The 21,336-nt window shown below is 45.7% G+C and overlaps 1 protein-coding gene across 3 annotated transcripts; it reads left to right on the top strand.

Annotated features, from left to right (window-relative positions):
- The first annotated feature begins 517 nt into the window (after positions 1-517).
- Positions 518-20,852, top strand: PGLYRP3 (peptidoglycan recognition protein 3). Of its 3 annotated transcripts, none has more exons than XM_060200970.1 (7): positions 518-609; positions 6,296-6,497; positions 8,208-8,326; positions 10,704-10,856; positions 12,896-12,971; positions 17,733-17,851; positions 19,685-20,852. In XM_060200970.1, exons 1-7 carry the CDS (start codon positions 528-530, stop codon positions 19,861-19,863), a joined length of 930 nt encoding a protein of 309 aa, XP_060056953.1. In that variant the 5' UTR covers positions 518-527; the 3' UTR covers positions 19,864-20,852. The 3 variants fall into 3 exon arrangements, with proteins under 3 accessions (XP_060056953.1, XP_060056952.1, XP_007525489.2); XM_060200969.1 differs by having other exon boundaries at positions 12,896-13,031; XM_007525427.2 differs by having other exon boundaries at positions 12,896-13,094.
- Positions 20,853-21,336: the final 484 nt, after the last annotated feature.

Genomic DNA, 21,336 nt, shown 5'->3' with positions numbered 1-21,336 from the left:
ACTGAGCCTGTGGGCTTGTACCATAGCAAAGAACTTTGGGGAAGGTGAGGAAGAAGGTCCTGATACATGATAATGGAAAAGGACCTAAATTGGAGGTGAGAGTATTTTGCAGACACTTATCACAGGGAGATGACAGATTGTACCCATGTGTCAAGAACAGTACTATAAAACATTAACCTCCTCAAGAAAGGAAGAAAGTGGCAGGAAAGAAATAGAGAAAGAAAGGAAGATAGAAAACAAGCAAGCAAGAAAAGAAGAAAGGAAGAATGGAAGGAAGGAAGGAAGGAAGGAAGGAAGGAAGGAAGGAAGGAAGAAAGTGTTATCACACTGGAAGGCACTGGGCTCTACACAGCAGTGAGGGGCTGGCTAGGTTGGCCAGGCAGAGGTGCCACTGTTGAAAGTGAAGCCTTCCACTGGGCATTCTGAGAAGCCTGGATCTGGCTGTGGGTAGAGAGGTGTGCATGCAGTAGAGTATATGCTGAAGAGTGAGTGTGGTCTGGCTAACTCATATTTCTCTAGGTGCGTCCATGCTCCCCACCTGTATCCTGGGACCTGTGAAGATGCTGCTTTGGTTCCTTGTCCTTTCTGCTCTGGCTCTTGAGGCCGATGGTGAGTTTGTTTTGCTGCCAGTCCCTGCCTGGTTTCATCTATACATGATCTTCTGCAGATCAGCTCCCTGTGCTGCCCTGCAGACTCTGCTGTCCTTCAGCCCAGCTCAGCTGTCCTCCTTGCTTGTTTGTTGTCCTCCAGTTCAGCTCAGCTCAGCTGTCTGCTCTCCCTGAAGCCTTTGCTGTTCTCTAGTTCTGCTGAGTGGTCTTCCCTGCAGCCTAATTGTCTTCCAGCCCAGCTCTGGTCCTCTCTCTGCTGATATGACTCCATCCTCAGCAGTCTCTCTGCCCTGCCAAGTACTTATTCCTTGGGATCATAGTCATCATTTTGCTCCTTATGAGGTCATGAATAAGAGTCTCAAACTTGAAGCCTCTAAACAAGAATCTGTTTGACTTTCCCAAGGTCATCTGATAATTCCAGGGAGGCCCCAGAGTTTGGGTCTGAACATGGCTCTGGGGTAGAAAACCTGAATTGGAATCTAGGCCTATGACTTAAAACCCACATACTGTCACTGTGCCTCTCGAGCCTGTCTCCAGCCTGTACAGGAGCAGCCATTATTCAGCTTTGCTTTGCTCATGAACTTGTTCAACCTACAAGCTTAACAATCTGTTAGCTACAAAACCCAACTGTGGGCGTAGTGTTAGTGACACTGGCTGCTGATGCCTCGCATAAGCTCGGCTCAGCAGGCAGAACCTGAGGCCTGTGAAGGATGTCTGCCCCAAGTTAATCCTGTGAAATGCCTGGTGGGTGAGGGTGCTCATAAGGAACTTTGCTCTATTTTTCTTTCTTGCTTGCTTCTTTATTTTCTCCCTCCTCTCCTTCTTTCTTCCTTCTTTCTTTTCTTCATCCCTCCCTCTCTTTCTTTCTTCTTTCTTTCTTTCTTTCTTTCTTTCTTTCTTTCTTTCTTTCTTTCTTTCTTTCTTTTCTTCTCTCTCTTTTTTTCTTCCTCTCTTCTTTCTCTTCTTTTTTTGGCTTCTTTCCCTCCTTCCCTCCCTCCCTCCCTCCCCCCTCCCTTCCTTCCTTCCTTCCTTCCTCCCTCCCTTCCTTACTTCTTTCCTAGAAAGAGACCACAGCACTGAAACTTCCTTCAGTATGGTGGGGGCCAGGTGACCAAGGTTACATACACGGCAAAGCAGTTTACTGTTCAAGTGAGATATTTTATTGGCACTAAATTTCTTTATTTCTGGAGCCTTGCCTGGTGTCAGTAAATGCTGAATGTACAGGTGTTATAGCTCAAAACAGTGTTAACACCCCAGCTCATGACACTCTAGTATAATACCTGTGTAGGTGAATGGGGGAAGTCAGACGTGGGTGAGAAGAGACTGTGGGGAGCACTGGCATGGAGAAAGAAAGGGGGAATGGGAAGGTTCCAGCTTTCTGCTAGAGAAATCAAGGGGCCTAGGGTGACTGAAAGGCTCTGGGTAGTTTTGGGGTTCTCTGAGGGCCAGCAGCCACTACAGTGCTCCTTTGCAGGGAAGTCCCTCCAACTATCATGGAATAAGACTCAAGCCTGAGGACTATCAGAGAAGCTCGGGAACCTGTTTGCTGGCATCTCCCACCTTCTGTACAAGGGCCACATAAGTGAGGCGGTTGGGGGGTCTGGCTGGGCGTATTAGCTGGGGTGGTTTCCCAGTGGGTCCCTGCTAAATCTAAGTCCTTGGGCAAAGGGGGTTTTCTGGAAGGAGAACAAATCAGAAGCCAGGTAGTGGCCCTCCCAGGAGGAGGTGGAGGCCCTCACACTCAGAGGGCTCCCCAGAGACCTGTTTGGGATGAGGTTGGACAGGGCACCGCTGTGGAGCTGAGATCCTGCATGGATTCTCCAATCTGTCTGGGAGAGAGTGCAGCAGTGTCCCTGAAGCTTCCCCTGGCTTCTAGACTTGGGAATCCCTCATGTGTGGCAAGTGACAGATCTGCCTTCCTGGCAACCACCCCCAAGGAAGAGTGAAGCAAAGACTCTGACAGAGGCCAGTGAGGATAGTGCATCCTGAAGGGCCAGTTGAGTAGCCAAGGGTTATGGGCATGCTTTTAGGACTTTTTAAAAATTCATTTTATTTATTTATTTCTTCTTTTTACTGGAGCACTGCTCAGCTCCTGTTTATGGTGATGTGGGGGGTTGAACTTGGAACTTTAGAGTCTCAGGCATGAGAATCTCTTTGCATAACCATTATGCTATCTACCCCCATCATTTTATTTATTTTTATTTAAAAATATTTTATTATGTGCATGTGGCACAAGGACCGGCATAAGGATCCTGGTTTGAGCCCCTGGCTCCCCACCTGCAGGGGAGTCGCTTCACAAGTGGTGAAGCAGGTCTGCAGGTGTCTGTCTTTCTCTTCCCCTCTCTTCCCCTCCTCTCTTCATTTCTCTCTGTCCTATCCAACAGTGACAACATCAACAACTACAACATTAATAACAACAAGGGCAACAAAAGGGAATACATAAATATTTAATTTTTTAAATTATTTTTCTTTTTTAAATTTTATTATCTTTATTTATTGAATAGAGACAGCTAGAAATCAAGAGAGAAGGGGGTGCTAGAGAGGAAGAGAGACACCTGCAGCCCTGCTTCAGCACTTGCAAAGCTTTCCCCCTGCAGGTGGGGACCAGGGGCTCAAACCTGGGTCCTTGTGCATTGTAGCATGTGTGCTCAACCAGGTGTGCCACCACCTGACCCCGAAAAAATATTTTATTATTTTTCAATAAAAGAGAGATACGGAAAGAGAGAGAGAGAGAGAGAGAGAGAGAGAGACCAAAACATTGTTCAGTTCTGGCTTTTGGTGGTGCTAGGGATTGAACTTGTAACCTCAATGCCTCAGGCATGGAAGTCTTTTGCAAAACCAATATGCTATCTCCCCAGGCTGCTTATTCTTTTTAAAAATATAGTTTACTCATTTTATTCTTTTAATTTTTATTTATAAAATGGAAATAAGAATGGACAAGAATATAGGATAAGAGGGGTACATTTCCATACAATTCCCACTCCCAGAACTCTGTATCCAATTCCCTCCCTTGATAGCTTTCCTATTCTTTATCTCTCTAGAAGTATGGACCCATGGTCATTATGGGGTACAGAAGGTGGAAAATCTGGCTTCTTTACAGAAAGAAGGCTTCTCTGCTGTACATGGGTGTTGGCAGTTCTATTCGTACTCCCAGCCTGTCTCTCTCTTTTCCTAGTGGAGCAGGGGTCTGGGGAAGTGGAGTTCCAGAACATATGGTGGAGTCATCTGCCCAAGGAAGTCAGGTTGACATCATGGTATTATTTGGAACCTGGTGGTTGAAAAAGAGTTTAGATATAAAGCAGAACAAATTGTTGACTAATCATGAACCTAATGGCAAGAGCACTGCAGATGAAGATTTGGGGTATCCATTTCGGAAAAAAAAACTACTAGGTATGTTTTAGTATATTCCAAGGGGTCCATGACTTTACTAGTTTTTGCCTGCATCTGAATAAATGAAGCAAGCAAGTAGAAAGACCTAAAAAGACACCTTAAAGTACCTAATGAAACAGTTTCTACTTAGACCTAGATATCCTGCCCACCCACTACCTCCCATTATCCTCATTATCCTCAATCACTCCAAAGCTAACCTTGTCAGACAAAGTAAGGACTACAAAAGCTGAATAAGGGCAGGAGACTAGCATGCTTTAATAATGACTTTAGTCACTACCAGGCCACCCCATCACCTGGGGCCCTAGTCAGGGAGTCCTGGGATTCCCACACAGACATGATGGGCCTAGATCTCTAACACATTCTTCTCACCACTGTCACTGGTCATATCCATCATGAACAACATAATAGACCCCTTTTCAGGCCCCTATAGGACCTTGCCCTCAATATGGATCAACAATGGCAGGGAATAAACATTTCTCGAAAGGAGGTTGGACAACATACTCTACCTACCACCCAAGGAAGATGGGTCCTGAAATTAGTGTAGCATGGGATGTTCCTAGCCATGACCACAGAATGTGACCTCAGATCTACAGGGATGCAGAGGTTACATAGGGTCCTGTGATGACTATGGGCCCCAGATCAAATTTATGGGTTTATAGTTAACAATATTTATGTACTTTCCTGCTGTGCAGATGTCCCCTCAGGCTAGTGCCACTTTCCACGAGTTAATATGGTATCCTCAAGTACTTTTCCCCACCAATCCTGTCCGGACACGTCACTCCTGGCTGTTGCCCTATAAATAGCCCTCCTACTTCCTCTCTCTCTCTCTCCCTTGCCCTCAGTGACAGAAGGGTGGTGCGCTTAGTTGGGATGGCCATTTTTGGCTAGCTCCACGTGGCCCAAACCACTGCGCTCTGACCCTACAATAAAGGATTATGTTCCCTCTCTGCTTCAGATTTTCTTTCCCTCTCTCCGCCGTGTCCTGTCACCGCAAAGTGACACTTTCCCCATATTTGGGAGCTACTCTCTTCCCTGATCCAGCTTTCTAATCCTTTTTCCATCTATGACATCATTTCCCCAGACAATAACCTGGGTCCACCTGCATATTAGATGCCATTTTATTTTAATTAGATACAGAGAGAAAGAAAAGGGACTAGAGCTCAGCTCTGTTTTATGGTGGTGCCGGGGACTGAACCCAAGGCTTTGTAGGGACTATTTTGTGTTCTGAGCTTTCTTTTACTTTGCCACCAGCCATAGCTGTTGGTGGTGCTGGGCACCTGCTAGATGAACCCAGGGTTCCCAGTGGCAGTCTCACCCCTGCCCCACCTTCCTTCCTCTCTCTCTTTCTCTCTTTTTTTCTTTCTCTCTCTATTTCTTTCTTTCTTTCTCTCCTTTCTTGATAGAGACAGAGGAATTGAGAGAGGAGGGAGGGGGAGAAAGAGAAAGAGACACCTGCATCCCTGCTTCACCACTTGTGAAACTTCCACACCTGCAAGTGGGAACCAGGGACTTGAACTCAGGTCCTTGTGCACCAGAGAGAGCACAGAGGGAGAGAAAAAGAGAGGACCACAGTACTGATCAGTTTTGGCATGAGGTGGTACTGGGGATTTGTTGCTGAGGAGTTATTCTGATGTAGTCTTCGCCCCCAGGTTTTACTACGCCCGCAAAATCCTAGCAGTGCCCCCTTCAACCAATCCTGGCCCTACACGTCACCCCTGGTTGTCGCCCAATAAAAAGCCCCCTCAACCCCCCTCTCTCTGGGCTCTCAGCTCTCCCTCTCTGAGATCTCGCCCCCTGCTCTCCCCCCGTGGTCAGGTAGTGGGGATGGCCATTGCCGGCTGGCCCCATGTGGTCTGAACCAACCCCCCCATCCTATAATAAAGATTTGTGTACCCCTTTGCTCTGGACGTCCACTCTCTTCTCCGCAGTGCAGCCCGACAGCAGACCGCCACAACAACAGGGATTGAACCTGTACCTCTGTGGCCTCAGCATGGAAGCCAGTGTGCTCTGATAGGCTGAGTTGTCTCCTACCCCTAGGGTTGCTTTCAGGGCCATAGAAGAGTCAGGGATTGGATTTGTCCTCCAGAAACTTAAGAGGAAGATGGATTTATAAAGCAAGAGCTGGAGCCCCAGACTGAAAGCACAGTCTGTGGTCTTGTGGAGGTGGTGTGTGTGTGTGGGGCGTGGGGGGTGGTAGCCTCCCACAGAAGCAGAGGCACTGGTGTGATAGGACTGAGTGGGGGTGGCAGAGTGCTAGACTGGGCCATCCCCTATCCCATCCTGCTCTCCCCCTGCAGCGGTTCCCACCTTCGTCTCCAGGAAGGAGTGGGGGGCCCGACCTCAGACCTGCAGCCCCCCACTTGCAGCACCAGTGCCTTACCTCATCATGGACCAGGTTCTGGGGGTGGAATGCGGGGAGCAGAGCATCTGCAGTGAGCGACTGCGGGACCTGCAGTCTCACTCCATCTACACCAAACACTGGTGCGACATGGCCTACAAGTAAGGGACTGGAGTGGGGGGGACACAAGCAAAATGCCTCCTGGATATTGAACCCCTCCTTTCTGTCTCCCTCCTTCTTTCTTTGTTGCCACCAGGGTTGTTGCTGGGGCTCAGTGCCTGCATGGTGACTCCACTGTGGCCTTTTATATGAGTACAGACAGGGAGAAATTGATAGGGCAGGGGGATATAGACAGGGAGAGAGAAGCCTATAGACTGTATCACTAATCATGAAGCTTCCTTCCTGCATGTGGGTACTGGGGTCTCGAACCTGAACCCTTGGGTACTACCCAGCACAGTAGGCCTTCTATTGAGACCTAGCTTTTCTGGGGGTGGTGGGGGTGAGTGCATCCAGAAGGGCCAGCTCATGATGAGGGCAAGACCATGTCGGAGGAGGTGCACTTGAATGGAAGGGAGAAACCCCCCCCCCCCACACACCTCATTAGAACAAGTGCTAGTAAGCAAAGTAGCTTACCTGGATATTGAACCTGCTTTATCATGTGTGAGAGCTAAGCTTGAGCCTGAGTCCCACTGAACTGGAGGAAGCTTCAGTGTTCAGTGCAGTAGTATCTCTCTCCCCCCTTCCATCTCTATCATTACTCAGCTGTGGTTTATGGTGGTTGGTGCATTGAACCTGGGACCTCAGAGCCTCAGGCATGAAAGTCTTTTGTGTGGCCATTTTGCTATTATCATGGCCTGCCTGTTTCTCTGTCTGAAAAAGCCAGAGCAGTGAGGTCTCTGCTTCTACACACACAAGCACACACTTGTGAGAGGTAGGAGACCACTTATGAGGTATGTGGGGCAACCAATTACAGGGCTGGAAGGGGCTCAGAGCGCCTTTGCCCCTCAAAAATGAGCAGCTAGATTTTTGTAGGAGAGAGCAAGTGGGAATGGGGCTTTACCATGCATCCTGTTTGTCTTGTTTTGTTTTTATTGCTTTTATTTTTAGGGTTAGAGGTAGAGGGGCAAACAGAATGTGAAAGAGACCACAGCACTGAAGCTTCCTTCACTGTGGTCTCACAGTGTATTATCCAAGTGAGATGTTTTGCTACTCCCTCTTTTTTGGAGAGAGGAAGGGAGGGGAAGAAAGAGTGAGACAGAGGAGAGAGAGAGAGAGAGACACTACAGCACCAAAGCTTCCTCCAGTGTGGTGGGGGCCAGCTTTGAACCTGGCAGGTGCACATGGCAAAGCAGAGCGCTATCTAAGTGAGCTGATTCATTAAACTGCCCCCTCCCATGCATTCTAAAGTCAGGTATAAATTGTTTCTGTATTCTCTCTTCGGAAAGGATTATCATGTCATCTTAATTAGTCAATGTTTATTTGTTTCTACATGAAATTAGGTTAAGAACAGCCAGAACCCCTCCCCCCAATTCTCCAGTTTTTGTGGGTGGGGTGAGGGAATCTTCTTGTCCACCTTCTGTTGTCCCTGGGGCTTTACTGCTTCCCTGTTATCTTTTATGACAGACAGACAGACATACAGAAACAAAGAGATAGATGGGGGAGGGGGAGATGGGGTTGTGGGAAACACCCATCGGCTAAGTTGAAACATATCTCACACTCTTGGAAGTCTAGACTGGGTCATCTCTGATTCCCTGCTGTGTCAGTGGGACATTTAAGCTACGAGTCTGTAGAATTTGGTCCCCTTTGAGAATGTGTGAGAGACTGGTTGGGAAAGAGCCTTGCTAGAAAAAACAAGTTTCCTCTCCCTACAGCTTCCTGGTGGGGGATGACGGCAGGGTGTACGAAGGCGTTGGCTGGGATGTCCAAGGCGTGCACACCCAGGGCTACAACAACGTCTCGCTGGGCCTGGCCTTCTTTGGCAATAAACTAGGTAATGGCCTCTCTGCTGACCTCTGCAGGTTCATCTTACTCTTCTTTCCCACCCTGCCTCAACCATGTGCCTTTTCATCTACTTTCCTTTAAAAGTATTTAGGGCCCAGTTGTTGCACACGTTACCATGCACAACACCCAGTTGAACACACATGTTACCATGCACAATAAATACTCTGTATTCTGTACTTGGATAAGGTTTTTTAAAACCTATTTTATTTATTTAGTTTGGATAGGGACAGAGAAATTGAGAGGAAATGGGAGATTGATAGGGAGACAGAAAGAGAAATAGAGATAGATAGACAGACAAACAGACCTGCAGCACTGCTCATGAAACTTCCCTCCCTGCAGATGGAGACTAGGAACTTGAACCTGGGGTCTTGTGCCTGGTAAACATGTACTGTACCACCTAATCCTTGGATATACTTTTCCCTGTCATGTTTCACATGAATGAAATGATTTTCCAGCAAAGGTTCTCCTTGGTTCTATGCATGGTACTGTCATGTGGTATTAGGGGCTTGAACTCAGGTCCTCACGCATGGTAAAGTGTTTGCTCTGCCAAGTGAGCCATCTCCCAGCTTCCACTTACCTTCTGTGATGAGCATGCCTTTCCCAGAGTTTTCTTTTTCTCCTCCTTGAGCGCTCTTCCTGGCCCTCTGCTCCATTCTGAACTCTCTTCAGAGATGGCTAAAGTAACAGAGGACACTGCTTGATCTCAAATTGACTGATGTCACTTTTTATTTTTTAATTTTATTTATAAAGAGGAAACACTGAAAAAACCACAGGATAAGAGGGGTACAACTCCACACAATTCCCACCACCAAAGCTCCGTATCCCATCCCCTTCCACACTGTCTCTTTCTTTCCCTAGTAGGGCTGGGTTCTAGGGAATCAGAGCTCCAGGACACATTGGTGGGGTTGTCTGTCCAGGGAAGTCTGGTTGGCATCATGCTAGCATCTGGGACCTGGTGGCTGAAAAGAGAGTTAACATACAAAGCCAAACAAATTGTTTGAACAATCATGAACCTAAAGGCTGGAATAGTGCAGATGAAGAGTTGGGGGGGGGGTCTCCATTTTGTAGATAGCTACTAGGCATATTTTAGTTATATTCCAAAGGGCCTGTGGCTATACTAGTTTTTATGTTTCCCCCTGAGCCTGAAGTCTGATATGCAGGTGGATCCAAATTACTGTTTGGGGAGATGATGTCATGGCTGGAAAAAGGACCAGAAAGCTAAATCAGGGAAGAGAGTGGCTCCCAAATATGGGAAAGATGTATAAATACTGTTGACTATAAACCCCACCAATTTTATCTGATCTGGGGACCATATTCAGCTTAGGAGCTTATGTGACCTCTGCATCCCTCTAGATCTGAACTCACATTCTGTGGTCATGAGTAGGAACGTTCCCAGCTGCCCCAATATCAGGACCCATCTTCTTCAGGTGTAGCATAGAATATGTTTTCCATCCTCCTTTTGGAGGATGGAACATTCTCTACCTTTGGTTGATCCAAGTTGAGGGCAAGGTCCTATGGGGGGCCCACAAATGGGTCTCTTTTCTTGTTCCTGATAACCAGTAACAATGGAGAGAAGTATTTATTTGAGGTCTAGGCCATCATGTCTGTTTGGGAATCTCAGGACTCCCTGACCAGGGCCCCAGCTGATGGGGTCGCCTGATAGTAACTAAAGAGTCATCCTTAAAGTATGACTGATGCCACTTTTTAATTATTTATTTCCAAAACACTGATCAGCCCTCGCTGATGGTAGTTCTGGGGATTGAATCTGGGATCTTAGAACCTCAGGCATGAAAGTCTTTTTTGCAAAATCAACGTGCTTTTCTCCAAACCTTGGAGCTACTCTTGGAGCCTGAAGTTGTGTGACAGAGGCTGCAGCAGATACTGGAAGAAAAGCAAGGCTTCTCTTGGAGTCTCAGTAGAGGTCCCAGGACAGTAAGTGTGAGAAATATAGCTTCAGGGTTTCTAACAAATTTTTTAAACAGATGGCCCCTGGCTGGCATCCTCACTTGTCCACTGGGGTGAGTAAGGACACTTGTCTCAGAGACATTTTAAGAAAACACAGTGGATATGTAAAGCACTTGGAGCTACTTAGTCAACACTCTCTTCTCTGTTACCCTCTAGGGCATGCCTGACTAGGTCTGGTGACCTCCTTCTGCCTGCCACTCTCACTGTCACTCAGTGCTTCTACTTGGGACAAAATGCATGAATGGAGTTCAATATCAGCCCCAGGCTGGTAGTTCCTGCTCCCCTAGACCCTCTGTCCTGGCCACTGGGCCAGCTTCCTCTCTTCAAGCAGTTGTGCTTCCTCCCTCCAGCCTGGCCCAGGTTGGAGCTTCTTGCTGATAGCCTTTATCATCCTCTCACAGGCAGTGATCCTAGCCCCGCAGCCTTGTCAGCTGCAGAGGACCTGATCTTCTATGCTATCCAGAGGGGCCACCTGTCACCAAAGTATATCCAGCCACTCATCTTGAATGAAGAGGTCTGCATAGCTCCTCACCTGTCAGAGATGCCTAGGAAAGGTAGGTACCTGAGCCTTACCTTATCTTGCTCGCATGTGCTGCTCTATATGGTGGTGGTGATGGGGAGGCTTCCTTCTTTCTTTCTTTCCTTTCTTTCTTCCTTCCTTCCTTCCTTCCTTCCTTCCTTCCTTCCTTCCTTCCTTTCTCTCTTTCTCTCTCTCTTCCTTCCTTCCTGACTGCCTCAGATAGAGATAAAGAGAAAAGTGGAGAGAGAGGGAAGAGGAGAAAGAGAGAGACACACACACAGCGAAACATCATTGGAGATTCCTTCAAAGCAGGGGGAGCCAAACTCAAACCTGGGTTATACACATGACAAAGTGATACATTATCCAAGTGAGCTATTTCACAGGCCCTCAGCATCCAGATGCCTCTTAGAACTGTGACTGAATAATCCCAAGAAACTGCTTACTAGTTTTCATCCCATGACAGCAATATTGCCAGGGACCTAGTCTTGATACAAACATGTACAGGCACATACTTCCACATATAACTGACCTTGCCTTTCTCTTTCTGGTTTTTTAAAAAGATTTATTCATTCATTTATGAGTGAGAGATAGAGATAGAGAGAGAGATAGAGAGAGAGAAAGAGAGCACCAGAGAATCACTCTGTCACGTGTAATACTGAGGGTCAAACTCAAGGTTTTATGTTTGCAAGTCTAACCCCTTATCCACCATACCACCCATTGGGCTCTCTTTCTGATTTCTCTTGGCATTATACCCTCTAATTCTATCCATGCTATCATAATCAACAAGTTAGCATATTTTCTTACAGCTTAAGTATATTCCATTGTGTGTGTATATATATATGCATTTTACATCTTCATTATCCATTCATGTTCCATTGGACATGTGAGTTATTTCCATATCTTGGCTATTGCAAACAACACTGCAGTGAATGTAGGAATACATATAGGCTTTCAAATTGTGTTCTCCTAGATGCCTATGAATAGAATTGCTGCATTGTATAAGTTTTTATTTTTATGCTTTTATTTTATTTTTTAGAGATGAGAATGGGGAGGGTGGGGGGAGAGACTGCAACACCAAAGCTTCCTCCAATATAGTAGAGGCTGGGTTTGAATCTGGGTCACACACATGGCAACTCAGCTCATTTTTCAGCGAGCCACTTTGCTGGCTCTAAATTTTGTTTATAGCATCTTGAGAACCCTATATGTTTATTTTTAAAGAAGCTGGACAAGTTCACATTTCCAAAGAAACTGGACAGAGAAGGAGAAAGGTAGCAAGACACCTGTAGCACTGCTTTATTGCTCATTAAAGCTTCTCAGCTCTAGGTAGGGGTAGAGAGCCTGAATCTGTGTCCTTGAGCATATTAATTTATTTTTCTTTTCCATTCTTTCTGAATTAAATAGGACAGATAGAAACTGAGGTGGGGCAAGGTAGAGGGGGTGACAAAGAAGCACTGTTTCACTATTTGTGAAGCTTCTGCTCTGCAGATAGGGAATGGGGGCTCACACTTGGCTCATTGCACATGGTAACATGTGCTCTCAACCTGCTGTGCCAGTGCCCAGCCCCATCTTGTTTATCCAGTCATCTGTCAATAGGCATTTAGATTGCGTGTCTCATACACACACACACACACACACACACACACACACACACACACACACACACACACACACACACACACACAGTTTTGTTAAAGAAAAATCACTTGAATGGCTTTGCAACCATAGAATATATCACTTCAAAGTACCAAAATGGTCCAGAAAGATAGCTTATTGATTAGGATATCTACTTTGCCATATGCAAGGTCTAGGTTTGAGTCCTAGCACCACATGGGAGGTCCCAAGGTATAGGGAGGATCACCAGTATTTTGATGTCTCTTTATCTTTCTCTCTCTGTGTCTCTCTCTTCCTCTCTGAGTAACTGGGGAACTTGGGAGCTGTGATGTCACTCGTGTAAGGTCCCAACTCTGCAGAAGCAAACCAACTAAAGTGCCAGTGTTTGGGCAGACTGAGGGGTTGCTCAGCCTCTGGCTGTGAGACACAGGTGAATCCCTCTCTGCTCCCACCTCACTGCAGCTTGCCCCAGCATCATCACACGGTCAACTTGGGAAGCCAGAGAGACGCACTGCCCTACAATGAAGACCCCGGCCCAGTATGTCATCATCATTCACACAGTGGGGACACACTGCTATGTGTCCATGGACTGCCAGCTGTACGTCCGTGATTTACAGTCCTACCAAATAGACTCCCAGAACTTCTGTGACATTAGCTATCAGTGAGTAGGTTTGGGGGTGGGGTGGGATAGGGAAAGAGGCCTTTCTTTGCTTCCAGCTTTAGGGACCAAGGTGGAGTGGGTGGCACTTCCATACTTCCTCTGCGAGAGGCCCTGTGTTTGTGAGGTCACTCAAGAGTGACAAAGCAAGACTGAGAGAACCTCTGGAAGACCATTAAAAGATTGAGACTTTAGGGGGTTTGCTGCTGGTGCACCCAGTGCACATATCACCATGTACAAGGACCCGGATGTTAGCTCCCCCATTTGTAGGAGGGACATTTCACAAGCGTCACAGCTCGTTTCTATCTTTCTCTCTCCCTCTCTATCACTCCCCTCAATTTTTTATTGTACTGTCAAATAAAATAGAAGAGAAGAAGGAAAAAACAAAGGAAAAATGGCCACTGGGAGCTGTGGATTTGTAATGCTGGCACCAAGCCCCAGCAATAGCCTTGGTGGAAAAAAAATTTAAAAAAAGATGAAGCTTTTAAGGCAAACACTTCTGATGTCCCACATACACAAACTCTCCATCCTCTGATCAACTCTGATCTTTTTTTGATGTTAGGCTCTGAGTCTGATAACCTTTATCCCATTCTATACACATTTCATTTTTCTTCTGTTTTCTTTCTTTGATTATGACAAAGAGACAGAGAGAGGGAGAGAGAGAAGAGAGAGAGAGACCTGCAGCACTGCTCCATCACTCCTGAAGCTCTCCCCCTGCAGGTGGGGAAACTTTGCCCTGTCTGTATCTCTTTTGCCTAATCCTTGTGGTAGTGACAAGCATATATATACATTAAAGACTGTGTGGAGTTAACACATTCTCTGTCTCTCTTTCTCCAGTTTTAAAATATAGAAACATATGAAAATAAGGGAATAACACAGATTCTTTTTAACATAGATGCTTTTTAATTTGAAGGTTAGGGTTTGAGTAGGATATTCAATTACTGACTTATGACTTCATAACAAGGATTTTTACACTATCAGGTAGATTTACTTTTGAATCTGTATTTTCTCAAGTTGTCTACCTCTCTCCTCTTAATTTCTGTTTTCAAATCAGCTTTTCACACCAGGAGAAAGTAGTTGCTACACTTAGTAGGAGCTTCCACAATCTTGCTATAGTTATTTATCACAGGTCATTGAGAGCTGACTATAAACTTGGAAGTTCCAAATGGAAAATGCCAAATGTCAAGGGAATGCCCCTTTTGTTGTTGCTTCACGTCTTCAGGGACTGGGTTGCTGCTTTTGATTTTTTAGACCGCTTTATTGAGGAAATGTTGATTTATATGACTGTTCTTATTGCAGGTGCAGCTTCCTATTGCCACATAACATATGTCAACAACTATACCATCCACTAAATTGCCATCTTCCTCCACCACAGGACACTGAACCACATCCCTTTTCTCTTTTATTTTAAAGTATTTACTTATTGGATAGAGACAGAAATTGAGATAGAAAGGGGAGATAAGAAGAGAGAAAGATATACCTACAACACTGCTTCACTGTTTGAGACTTATCGCTGTGGGTGGGGACCAGGGCTTGAACCTGGCTCCTTGCTCACTGTAATGTGTGTGCTCTCCTGGTGTGCCACTGTACAGCTCTGGATCCAACTACTTTTGAACCCCCTTCTTCATATCCCCTTTAGAGCCCTTGGCTCTGCTGCAGCAGACCTCAGCTAAGTTTTACTCTGTGTTTTCCCTTTCTTTGTTTAAGTTGACTGTTGGTTGAGGTTATATTGTCTTTTCCTTGAGTTTTGATACCTGTAGAAGCCTCTTCCTCCTATTACACCCCCTTGATCTCTAACCCTGCCATGGACTACAGTCAGGACAAAAACCCCTCAGTCACTGCTTCCTAACATTTAGCTGGTGTTCATTGGGTATTTGCTGTGCCTGGTGCTCAGAGGCCCATAGGGATCCTCCTCTGTGGAGTTGAAAGAGAAGATAGTAAAAAGTATTGTGGAGGAGATGGAGAGAGCAGAGGAAAGGGCATAGAGGACCCCCCTTTAAGATCCACTGGTAGTTTATAGATGAATATCCATATGGAAAAATCACAAGAGAGTGCCAATTTCAGGGAGATGTGTATTTACGGAAGCAGAGCAGAGACGAGAGGTGCCCAAGTTTTTCAGGTTAGCCTCAGTAGTGGTTTCTGGGGATGCTGAGATAGACCCTGAGGGGATTAACTTTAGCCAGGTGAGCACATCTGCATTCATCTACATCACCAGGTGGAAGGGAGGGTACCCATGCAGGATACAGACATCTTGACATCTGGCCCCTCTTCAAGGCTACAGGGTGCATGGGGAGGGGCTGCTAGCTAATGTCCTTCCAGCATCCTCCAGGAGTCTCTCCATAGGTAGTCCCTTAATAAGAGGCACTGTGTTGTGTGAGGATTAGGTTGCTGGAGCATTTCAAGCTGAAATGTGCAGGAGTGGAGGCCAGTCAGATACTATCTATTTGAGTAAAGGAGCCCACAACTTACCTAAAAGCAGGTTACAAAAAGGGGAAGGCCAGAGAGGGGCCTCACAGAGGGCCATGGGGTTGATTGTGAGAGACTGCTCCTATCTGAAAGACAGCTGGAAGTTTTTTGTTAGGTCCTAGCCTCTGATAGAATCTGTGTTCTTGAAAGAACCCGTATGACTGTTGTCTTAGGAAGGATGGGGTTAGATAGAGGCCACACTTTGGAGGAACAGGGCTTCCTGATATTCACTCACCCTGAAAGCAGGTGAGGGGTGACCAGATGCAGTGTAATGTAGTGACAGCTGGCATGGAGACCACAGAGGAGTAGAGGGCTGTGTAGGAGAGTGTTGACAGGTCAGAACAATGATTGCGTGGGGCTAGGAGATGAGTCAGGTATTCAGGATGAAGCTCAATCATGTTCTGGCTGGGGCAGCAATAGAAAAACATGAGCTTGTTGGCACAGGTTACCTTGCATTCCTTCCTTCCTTCCTTCCTTCCTTCCTTCCTTCCTTCCTTCCTTCCTTCCTTCTTTCCTTCCTTCCTTTCTTCCTTCCTCCCTTGATCCCTCTCTCCCTTCCTTCTTTCTCTTCTTCCTCTCTCCCTTCCTCTCTTTCTGTCTTCTTCCTTTCCTCCCTCTCTCCATCCCTTCCTTCCTTCCTTTCTATTCTTCCTCTTTCTCTCCCTTGTCTGTCTCCCTCCTTTCTTTCTCTCTCCCTCCCTTCCTTCTTCCTTCCTTCCTTCCTTCCTTCCTTCCTTCCTTTCTTTCTTCCTTCCTTTCCTTCTTTCTTTCTTTTTTCTTCCTCTCTTTCTTTCATGATTTAATAGTGGTTTACAAGATTATGACATGTGCCCCGATCTTGCAAGGACAACTGCCAATAGTTCTTCCAGGGTCTTAGAATCAAATTTGCTACATTTTTTTTCAAGTTCATATATTTTGATTCTCAAATTCCACATATGAGTGGTCTTCCAGTGTTTGTCATTCACTTCCTTACTTCATTAAGCATTATCACTTTCATTTCCATCCACTTTGTCCCAAAGGACATGATAGCATCTTTTAAATTGCAGTACTCTATGAGTATATTAAAGACATATTTGTGCTGTTTTCTGTGTTTTCAAGAACTCCAGGTGAGAATAATGCAGCATGCAGCAGTGGTTATAGTAAGTCTGTTGGAATAAATAAGTTAAGAAATAGATACCAAGAGAAGGGAAGATAATTAAAAAAGGAGCTATTTGCCTCAAAGGTGATATAGCATGTCAGTAGAGAGCCAACCGCCTCCTTGCTAGATAGGAGTGCATTAGTTTTGGCTGTCCTTACTCTGAAGTAAAGGTTGCTACTCTGTCAGTCTTATTTGTAATTTTATGCTATAGCAGCAGGGTCTTTGAAGCACAAAAGAATGAGTGTTCATTGTGCTAGCATTTAGGAGGCCACTCTTGGGGGTGTGTGTATGTGTCAGATTCCTAGTGTGGTAGGACCGAAGGCCATATTGTCAAGGGCTACCTATGGAGAGACTCCTGGAGGGTGATGGAGGGACATTAGCAAACATATAATCAGGAATTTACAGCTGGCTGAACTGGCCAAGAAATCCCTCCTCCTGCACCTTCCTCAGGTGAGAAGGGAGACTAGACCAAACTCCAGAATGTCTTCCATTTGACTTAAAGTCATAAAATGCAAAAGTGTGAATCAGGTGACAGTGGATAAAATTAACCCCCTCAGGGTCCTCTCTAGCATCCCAGACCCACTATCAAAGTAGGAAGATCAAGGAAACTTGGAGCATATCTCTTTCTTCCCCATCTTTCATTTACACATAGGTCTCTATGTGATCTTTCTCTTTCCTATCCCTGTTTTGCTTCAATAAGTGCCCAACTGCCTGAACGTGACAGCAGCTCCTGTGATTCTTTGAGGAAATTCATCTAGGATCCAATCAGCAGAGCTCAAAGGGGACTCCTGGACCCACTGCCTTGCTCCCTTCTTTATCCCTACAACAATGTGACTCTGGATTAGAGTCTTTGTTGTCAGTTCTTGTCACCATGAGTTTTAGTTCTTGGATTTAGGAACTGTGGTTAGTTTGGTGTTGGTCTGTCTCTCTCTCACTGGCACTTGTGATAAACAAATGAGTGAATGAACTGATGAGTCCAGGATCCTGGAAACACCTTTCTCAGAGCTGACTTTCTCCATTTCTCATTGCAATCCTAGCTTCCTGGTGGGTGAGGATGGTGGCATATATGAAGGTGTTGGCTGGAACAGTCAAGGCTCTCACACTTATGGCTTCAATGATATTGCCCTAGGAATAGCCTTCATGGGAAACTTTATGGGTAAGCTGTGAGCCTGGCTGGGCCTGGGGGAATCTGGGTGGTGAAGCAGAATGTCTGGAGAGATTGGATAGGTGGCAGTGCTGTGTTAACTCTGTCAGCTGAACATTTTTGCTTCCAAGTGAACTCAACACAGGGTGTCTTTCTCAAGCAAAACATTTTCCCCAAGTGTACCCCCCATGTTCAGCTCCATGTCTTTATTTACAAGAAATTTTTATTTGTGATTATTAGTGGCTTACACATTGTAAGATTAGAGGGCATAATTCCATACCACCAAAGTTCTATGCCCTCACCCTCCCAATGAACCACCCTAATTGTCACAAAGTTAAGACAGTTTCTTTACTTGTGTTATGTTTTCTATCCAGGTTTATGTGTTTCAACAATCTAGATACCATATATGAGTGAAATCATCCAGTTTCATCTTTCATCTCTTTACTTATTTTGCTAAGCATAATCACCTCCAGTTCCATGCATTTTGTCCCAAAGGACAAAATATCATCTTTTTTGATTGCAGAATAGTATTCCATGGAATATATATCCCATAACTTATTTAGCCACTTATCTGTGGGTGGGCATTTAGGCTCCTTCCACTTTTTGGTTATTGTGAAATAATGCAGCTATGAACATAGTGAATGTGGGGGGAGGCTGAAATGGCTGTCCCCCATGGTTGTAGGTTCATCATACTTAAATTCAACAGAGAATTGATGGAAAAGGCATGATTTTCAGGAATTTAAGCTTATTCAGTAAAGGTGAGAGCACACATACCAGAGTACACATGGGCCATAAGAAAGAAAACAATTTACATGTTGGAACACCATGTACAGGCAGACATGCAAGGCCACACTTACAGCATCTGCTTTTACAAACTTCTGAGGCCCTGCCTGCACTTTCTTTCTAAGCCACACTGATACCTCTTGCCATTCCTAGGTATCTTTTCCTAAACAGCCCCATAACAATAGAGATGCATATGTTCCTTAGTGTTTTCATATCTTTTTGATGAATGCTCAAGAATGGTATTGCTAGATCATAAGATACTTCCATTTTCATTTGTTTAAGGACTGTCCATACAGTCTTCCAAAGAGGCTGCACCAGTTTACATTTCCACCAGCAGTGTGTTTTTCTCCACAACCTCACCAACTCCTGTTGTTTCCTGGTTTGTTGATGTAGGCCATTCTCAATGGATGTAATGTGGAATCTCAGTGTAGTTTTAATTTGCATTTCTTTAGTGATAAGTGCAATGATCATCTCCATCTTTCTTTAAGCTTTTCCTAGGGCAAATGTGGAGTGAGAGAGAAGTATGTCTTTTGCACATTTTCATATAGTTTGTCAAATGCAGCCTTTCCCTTGGTAACACTGGCAACAGTGCTAGAGCAGCCCTTCCTGTCTTAGCAAAGCAATGGACTATCCAGCAATGCCCACTTCATAGGGTCTCCTGAGAAGGATTGTGCTATGCTGTAGTTATCTTCCAGAGTTGTCTTTAGAGCAAAAGTTCTAGAAGAAGCTTTGCAAGGAAGTATCAAGGAACATGACTTCATTTATTTCTCTTTTTGTATATTTCCTATTTTATTTATTAATTTAGGATACAGATATAGGGAAATTGAGAGGAAAAGGGGAAAGAGGGGGGAGAAATATTGTGCACCACATTGCATGTGCTCGACCAGGTGTGCCACTGCTTGGTCCCTTCTCTCTGTCTGACCATGTGGCTTATGTAAATTTGCTGACTAGGGCGTGTGGGGGGTCTGGAGACCAGAGTCTAGATGCTTAACTCTGTCTTTAGAGAAGTGACCACGAGACTCTGCTTTTCAAGGTGATGAATTTAATTTTTTTATTTTGCAGAAAATCCACCCAACGCTGCAGCACTAGAGGCAGCCCAGAACCTGATCCAGTGTGCAGTGGATCAGGGCCACCTGGTCCCCGACTACCTGCTGGTGGGCCACAGGGATGTCATTGACACCCTGTCCCCTGGGCAGGCTCTCTATGACATCATCAAGATGTGGCCTCACTACCAGCCCTGAGGGCTCCTGCTCTGAGATGCAGCCCCCTTTCTTACTGTCACCAGCCTCCTATTCTTCCTGCTCTAGTCTGTCTCATGTCCTCTCCCTGTTAACCCCACCCTGTCCCCATATCAGGCTGGTGGCCCCTTTTCCTGCTAGCACCTCAGCTGGATGCTGACCTCCAAGCTCCAGGTCTGCTCAGCCCTCCTCTCTCCTTCTTTCTTTCTCCCTGGTGCACATCTGTCAGCCTTGGTCACATAAGCCCCAGATGGCTCATGTGTGATGCCTCCTCCCTCTGCACCTGTGCCCAATGCTCTCTCCCCACCCTCTGGTAGGTTGAGTTCTCTGCCCTCCTGGATTCCCACACTTGTTTGTCTGTATGTGGGTATCCATAAACCACAGCTGTGCTGGCTTGTAGGGGTGTCTGTACTTCCACTGGGGAGGCTATGAGCTATCTAGCTTCCTTTTGTCAAGTCCCCTGTCCTCAGCAGCATCTGAACATAGCAGGTACTGCATGTGTTATGGATGTGTATGTGGATGCATTAACTAATAAGGGGGCCACATGTCTGCTCCCCTTCCTGAGGGGGACCTCACCCCTCTGTGGGGAAGCCCTGCTGGTTAGTCCTCCCTGCTGGCCTCTCCACTTCCTCATCACACTGTTCTTGCCTCCCCACTGAGGCTCAGAGCTGGTGTTGGTCTTTTATATACAGTGGTTACTGTGTTTCTAGGGTCACTTGTCCTGCCCTGTCCTTGAGTCTATGAGGGCAGAGTGTCAGGGGACCTGGGGTGTTGCAGCCCTTCCTGCTCAGGATCCCCTTACCCAGCTCCAGGCAGAAAGACAGGGTACTGTGCTCTGGGAAAGCACAGGAGCTGGTTCTTATTTCACTTCTATGAAAACAAGGAGGAAGGAAGGGGAGGGAGAGCTAGAAGAAAGCAAGGCATAGACTTATTTTCTAAGGCTTTTGGCATATCTAGTTGATTGTACATGTTACTATGTATAAGAATCTAGATTCAGGCCCCCAATCCTCACCTGTGTGTGTGTGTGGGGGGTAGTTTCACAGTACTGTAGGTCTCTCTCTCTTTCTCCCCATCTCACCTTCCTTCTTTATTTCTCTGTGTCTAAGAAATAAATAGATAAATAAGTAAAAAGAGAATCAGGTTTTAACAGCCTTACATATGTACAACCCTTTAAAATTCTCATTTTGGGGGGTCTACCTGTAGCGTGGCAGGCTAAGCGCATATGGCACAAAACTTGAGGACCTGCGTAAGGATCCTGGTTCAAGCCCCTGGCTCCCCACGCTTCACAAGTGGTGAAGCAGGTCTGCAGGTGTCTATATTTTTCTCCCCATCTCTGTCTTCCCCTCCTTTCTCCATTTCTCTTTGTCCTATCCAGCAACAACAACATCAGTAACAACAATAATAATAACTACAACAATGGTGAAAACAAGGGCAGCAAAAAAAAAGGAAAAAAATAAATAAGTAAATAAATAAATA

This window comes from Erinaceus europaeus, chromosome 11 (genome assembly GCF_950295315.1).
Source record: "Erinaceus europaeus chromosome 11, mEriEur2.1, whole genome shotgun sequence".
NCBI lineage: Eukaryota > Metazoa > Chordata > Mammalia > Eulipotyphla > Erinaceidae > Erinaceus > Erinaceus europaeus.
This window is presented reverse-complemented; position numbering and strand designations above follow the sequence as displayed.

Coding starts and splice junctions, on each gene's coding strand:
- PGLYRP3 (XM_007525427.2), top strand. CDS start 528: ATGCTCCCCACCTGTATCCTGGGACCTGTGAAGATGCTGCTTTGGTTC. Junction 610..6,295: donor TCTGGCTCTTGAGGCCGATG/GTGAGTTTGTTT, acceptor CTCCCCCTGCAG/CGGTTCCCACCTTCGTCTCC. Junction 13,095..17,732: donor TTCTGTGACATTAGCTATCA/GTGAGTAGGTTT, acceptor TTGCAATCCTAG/CTTCCTGGTGGGTGAGGATG.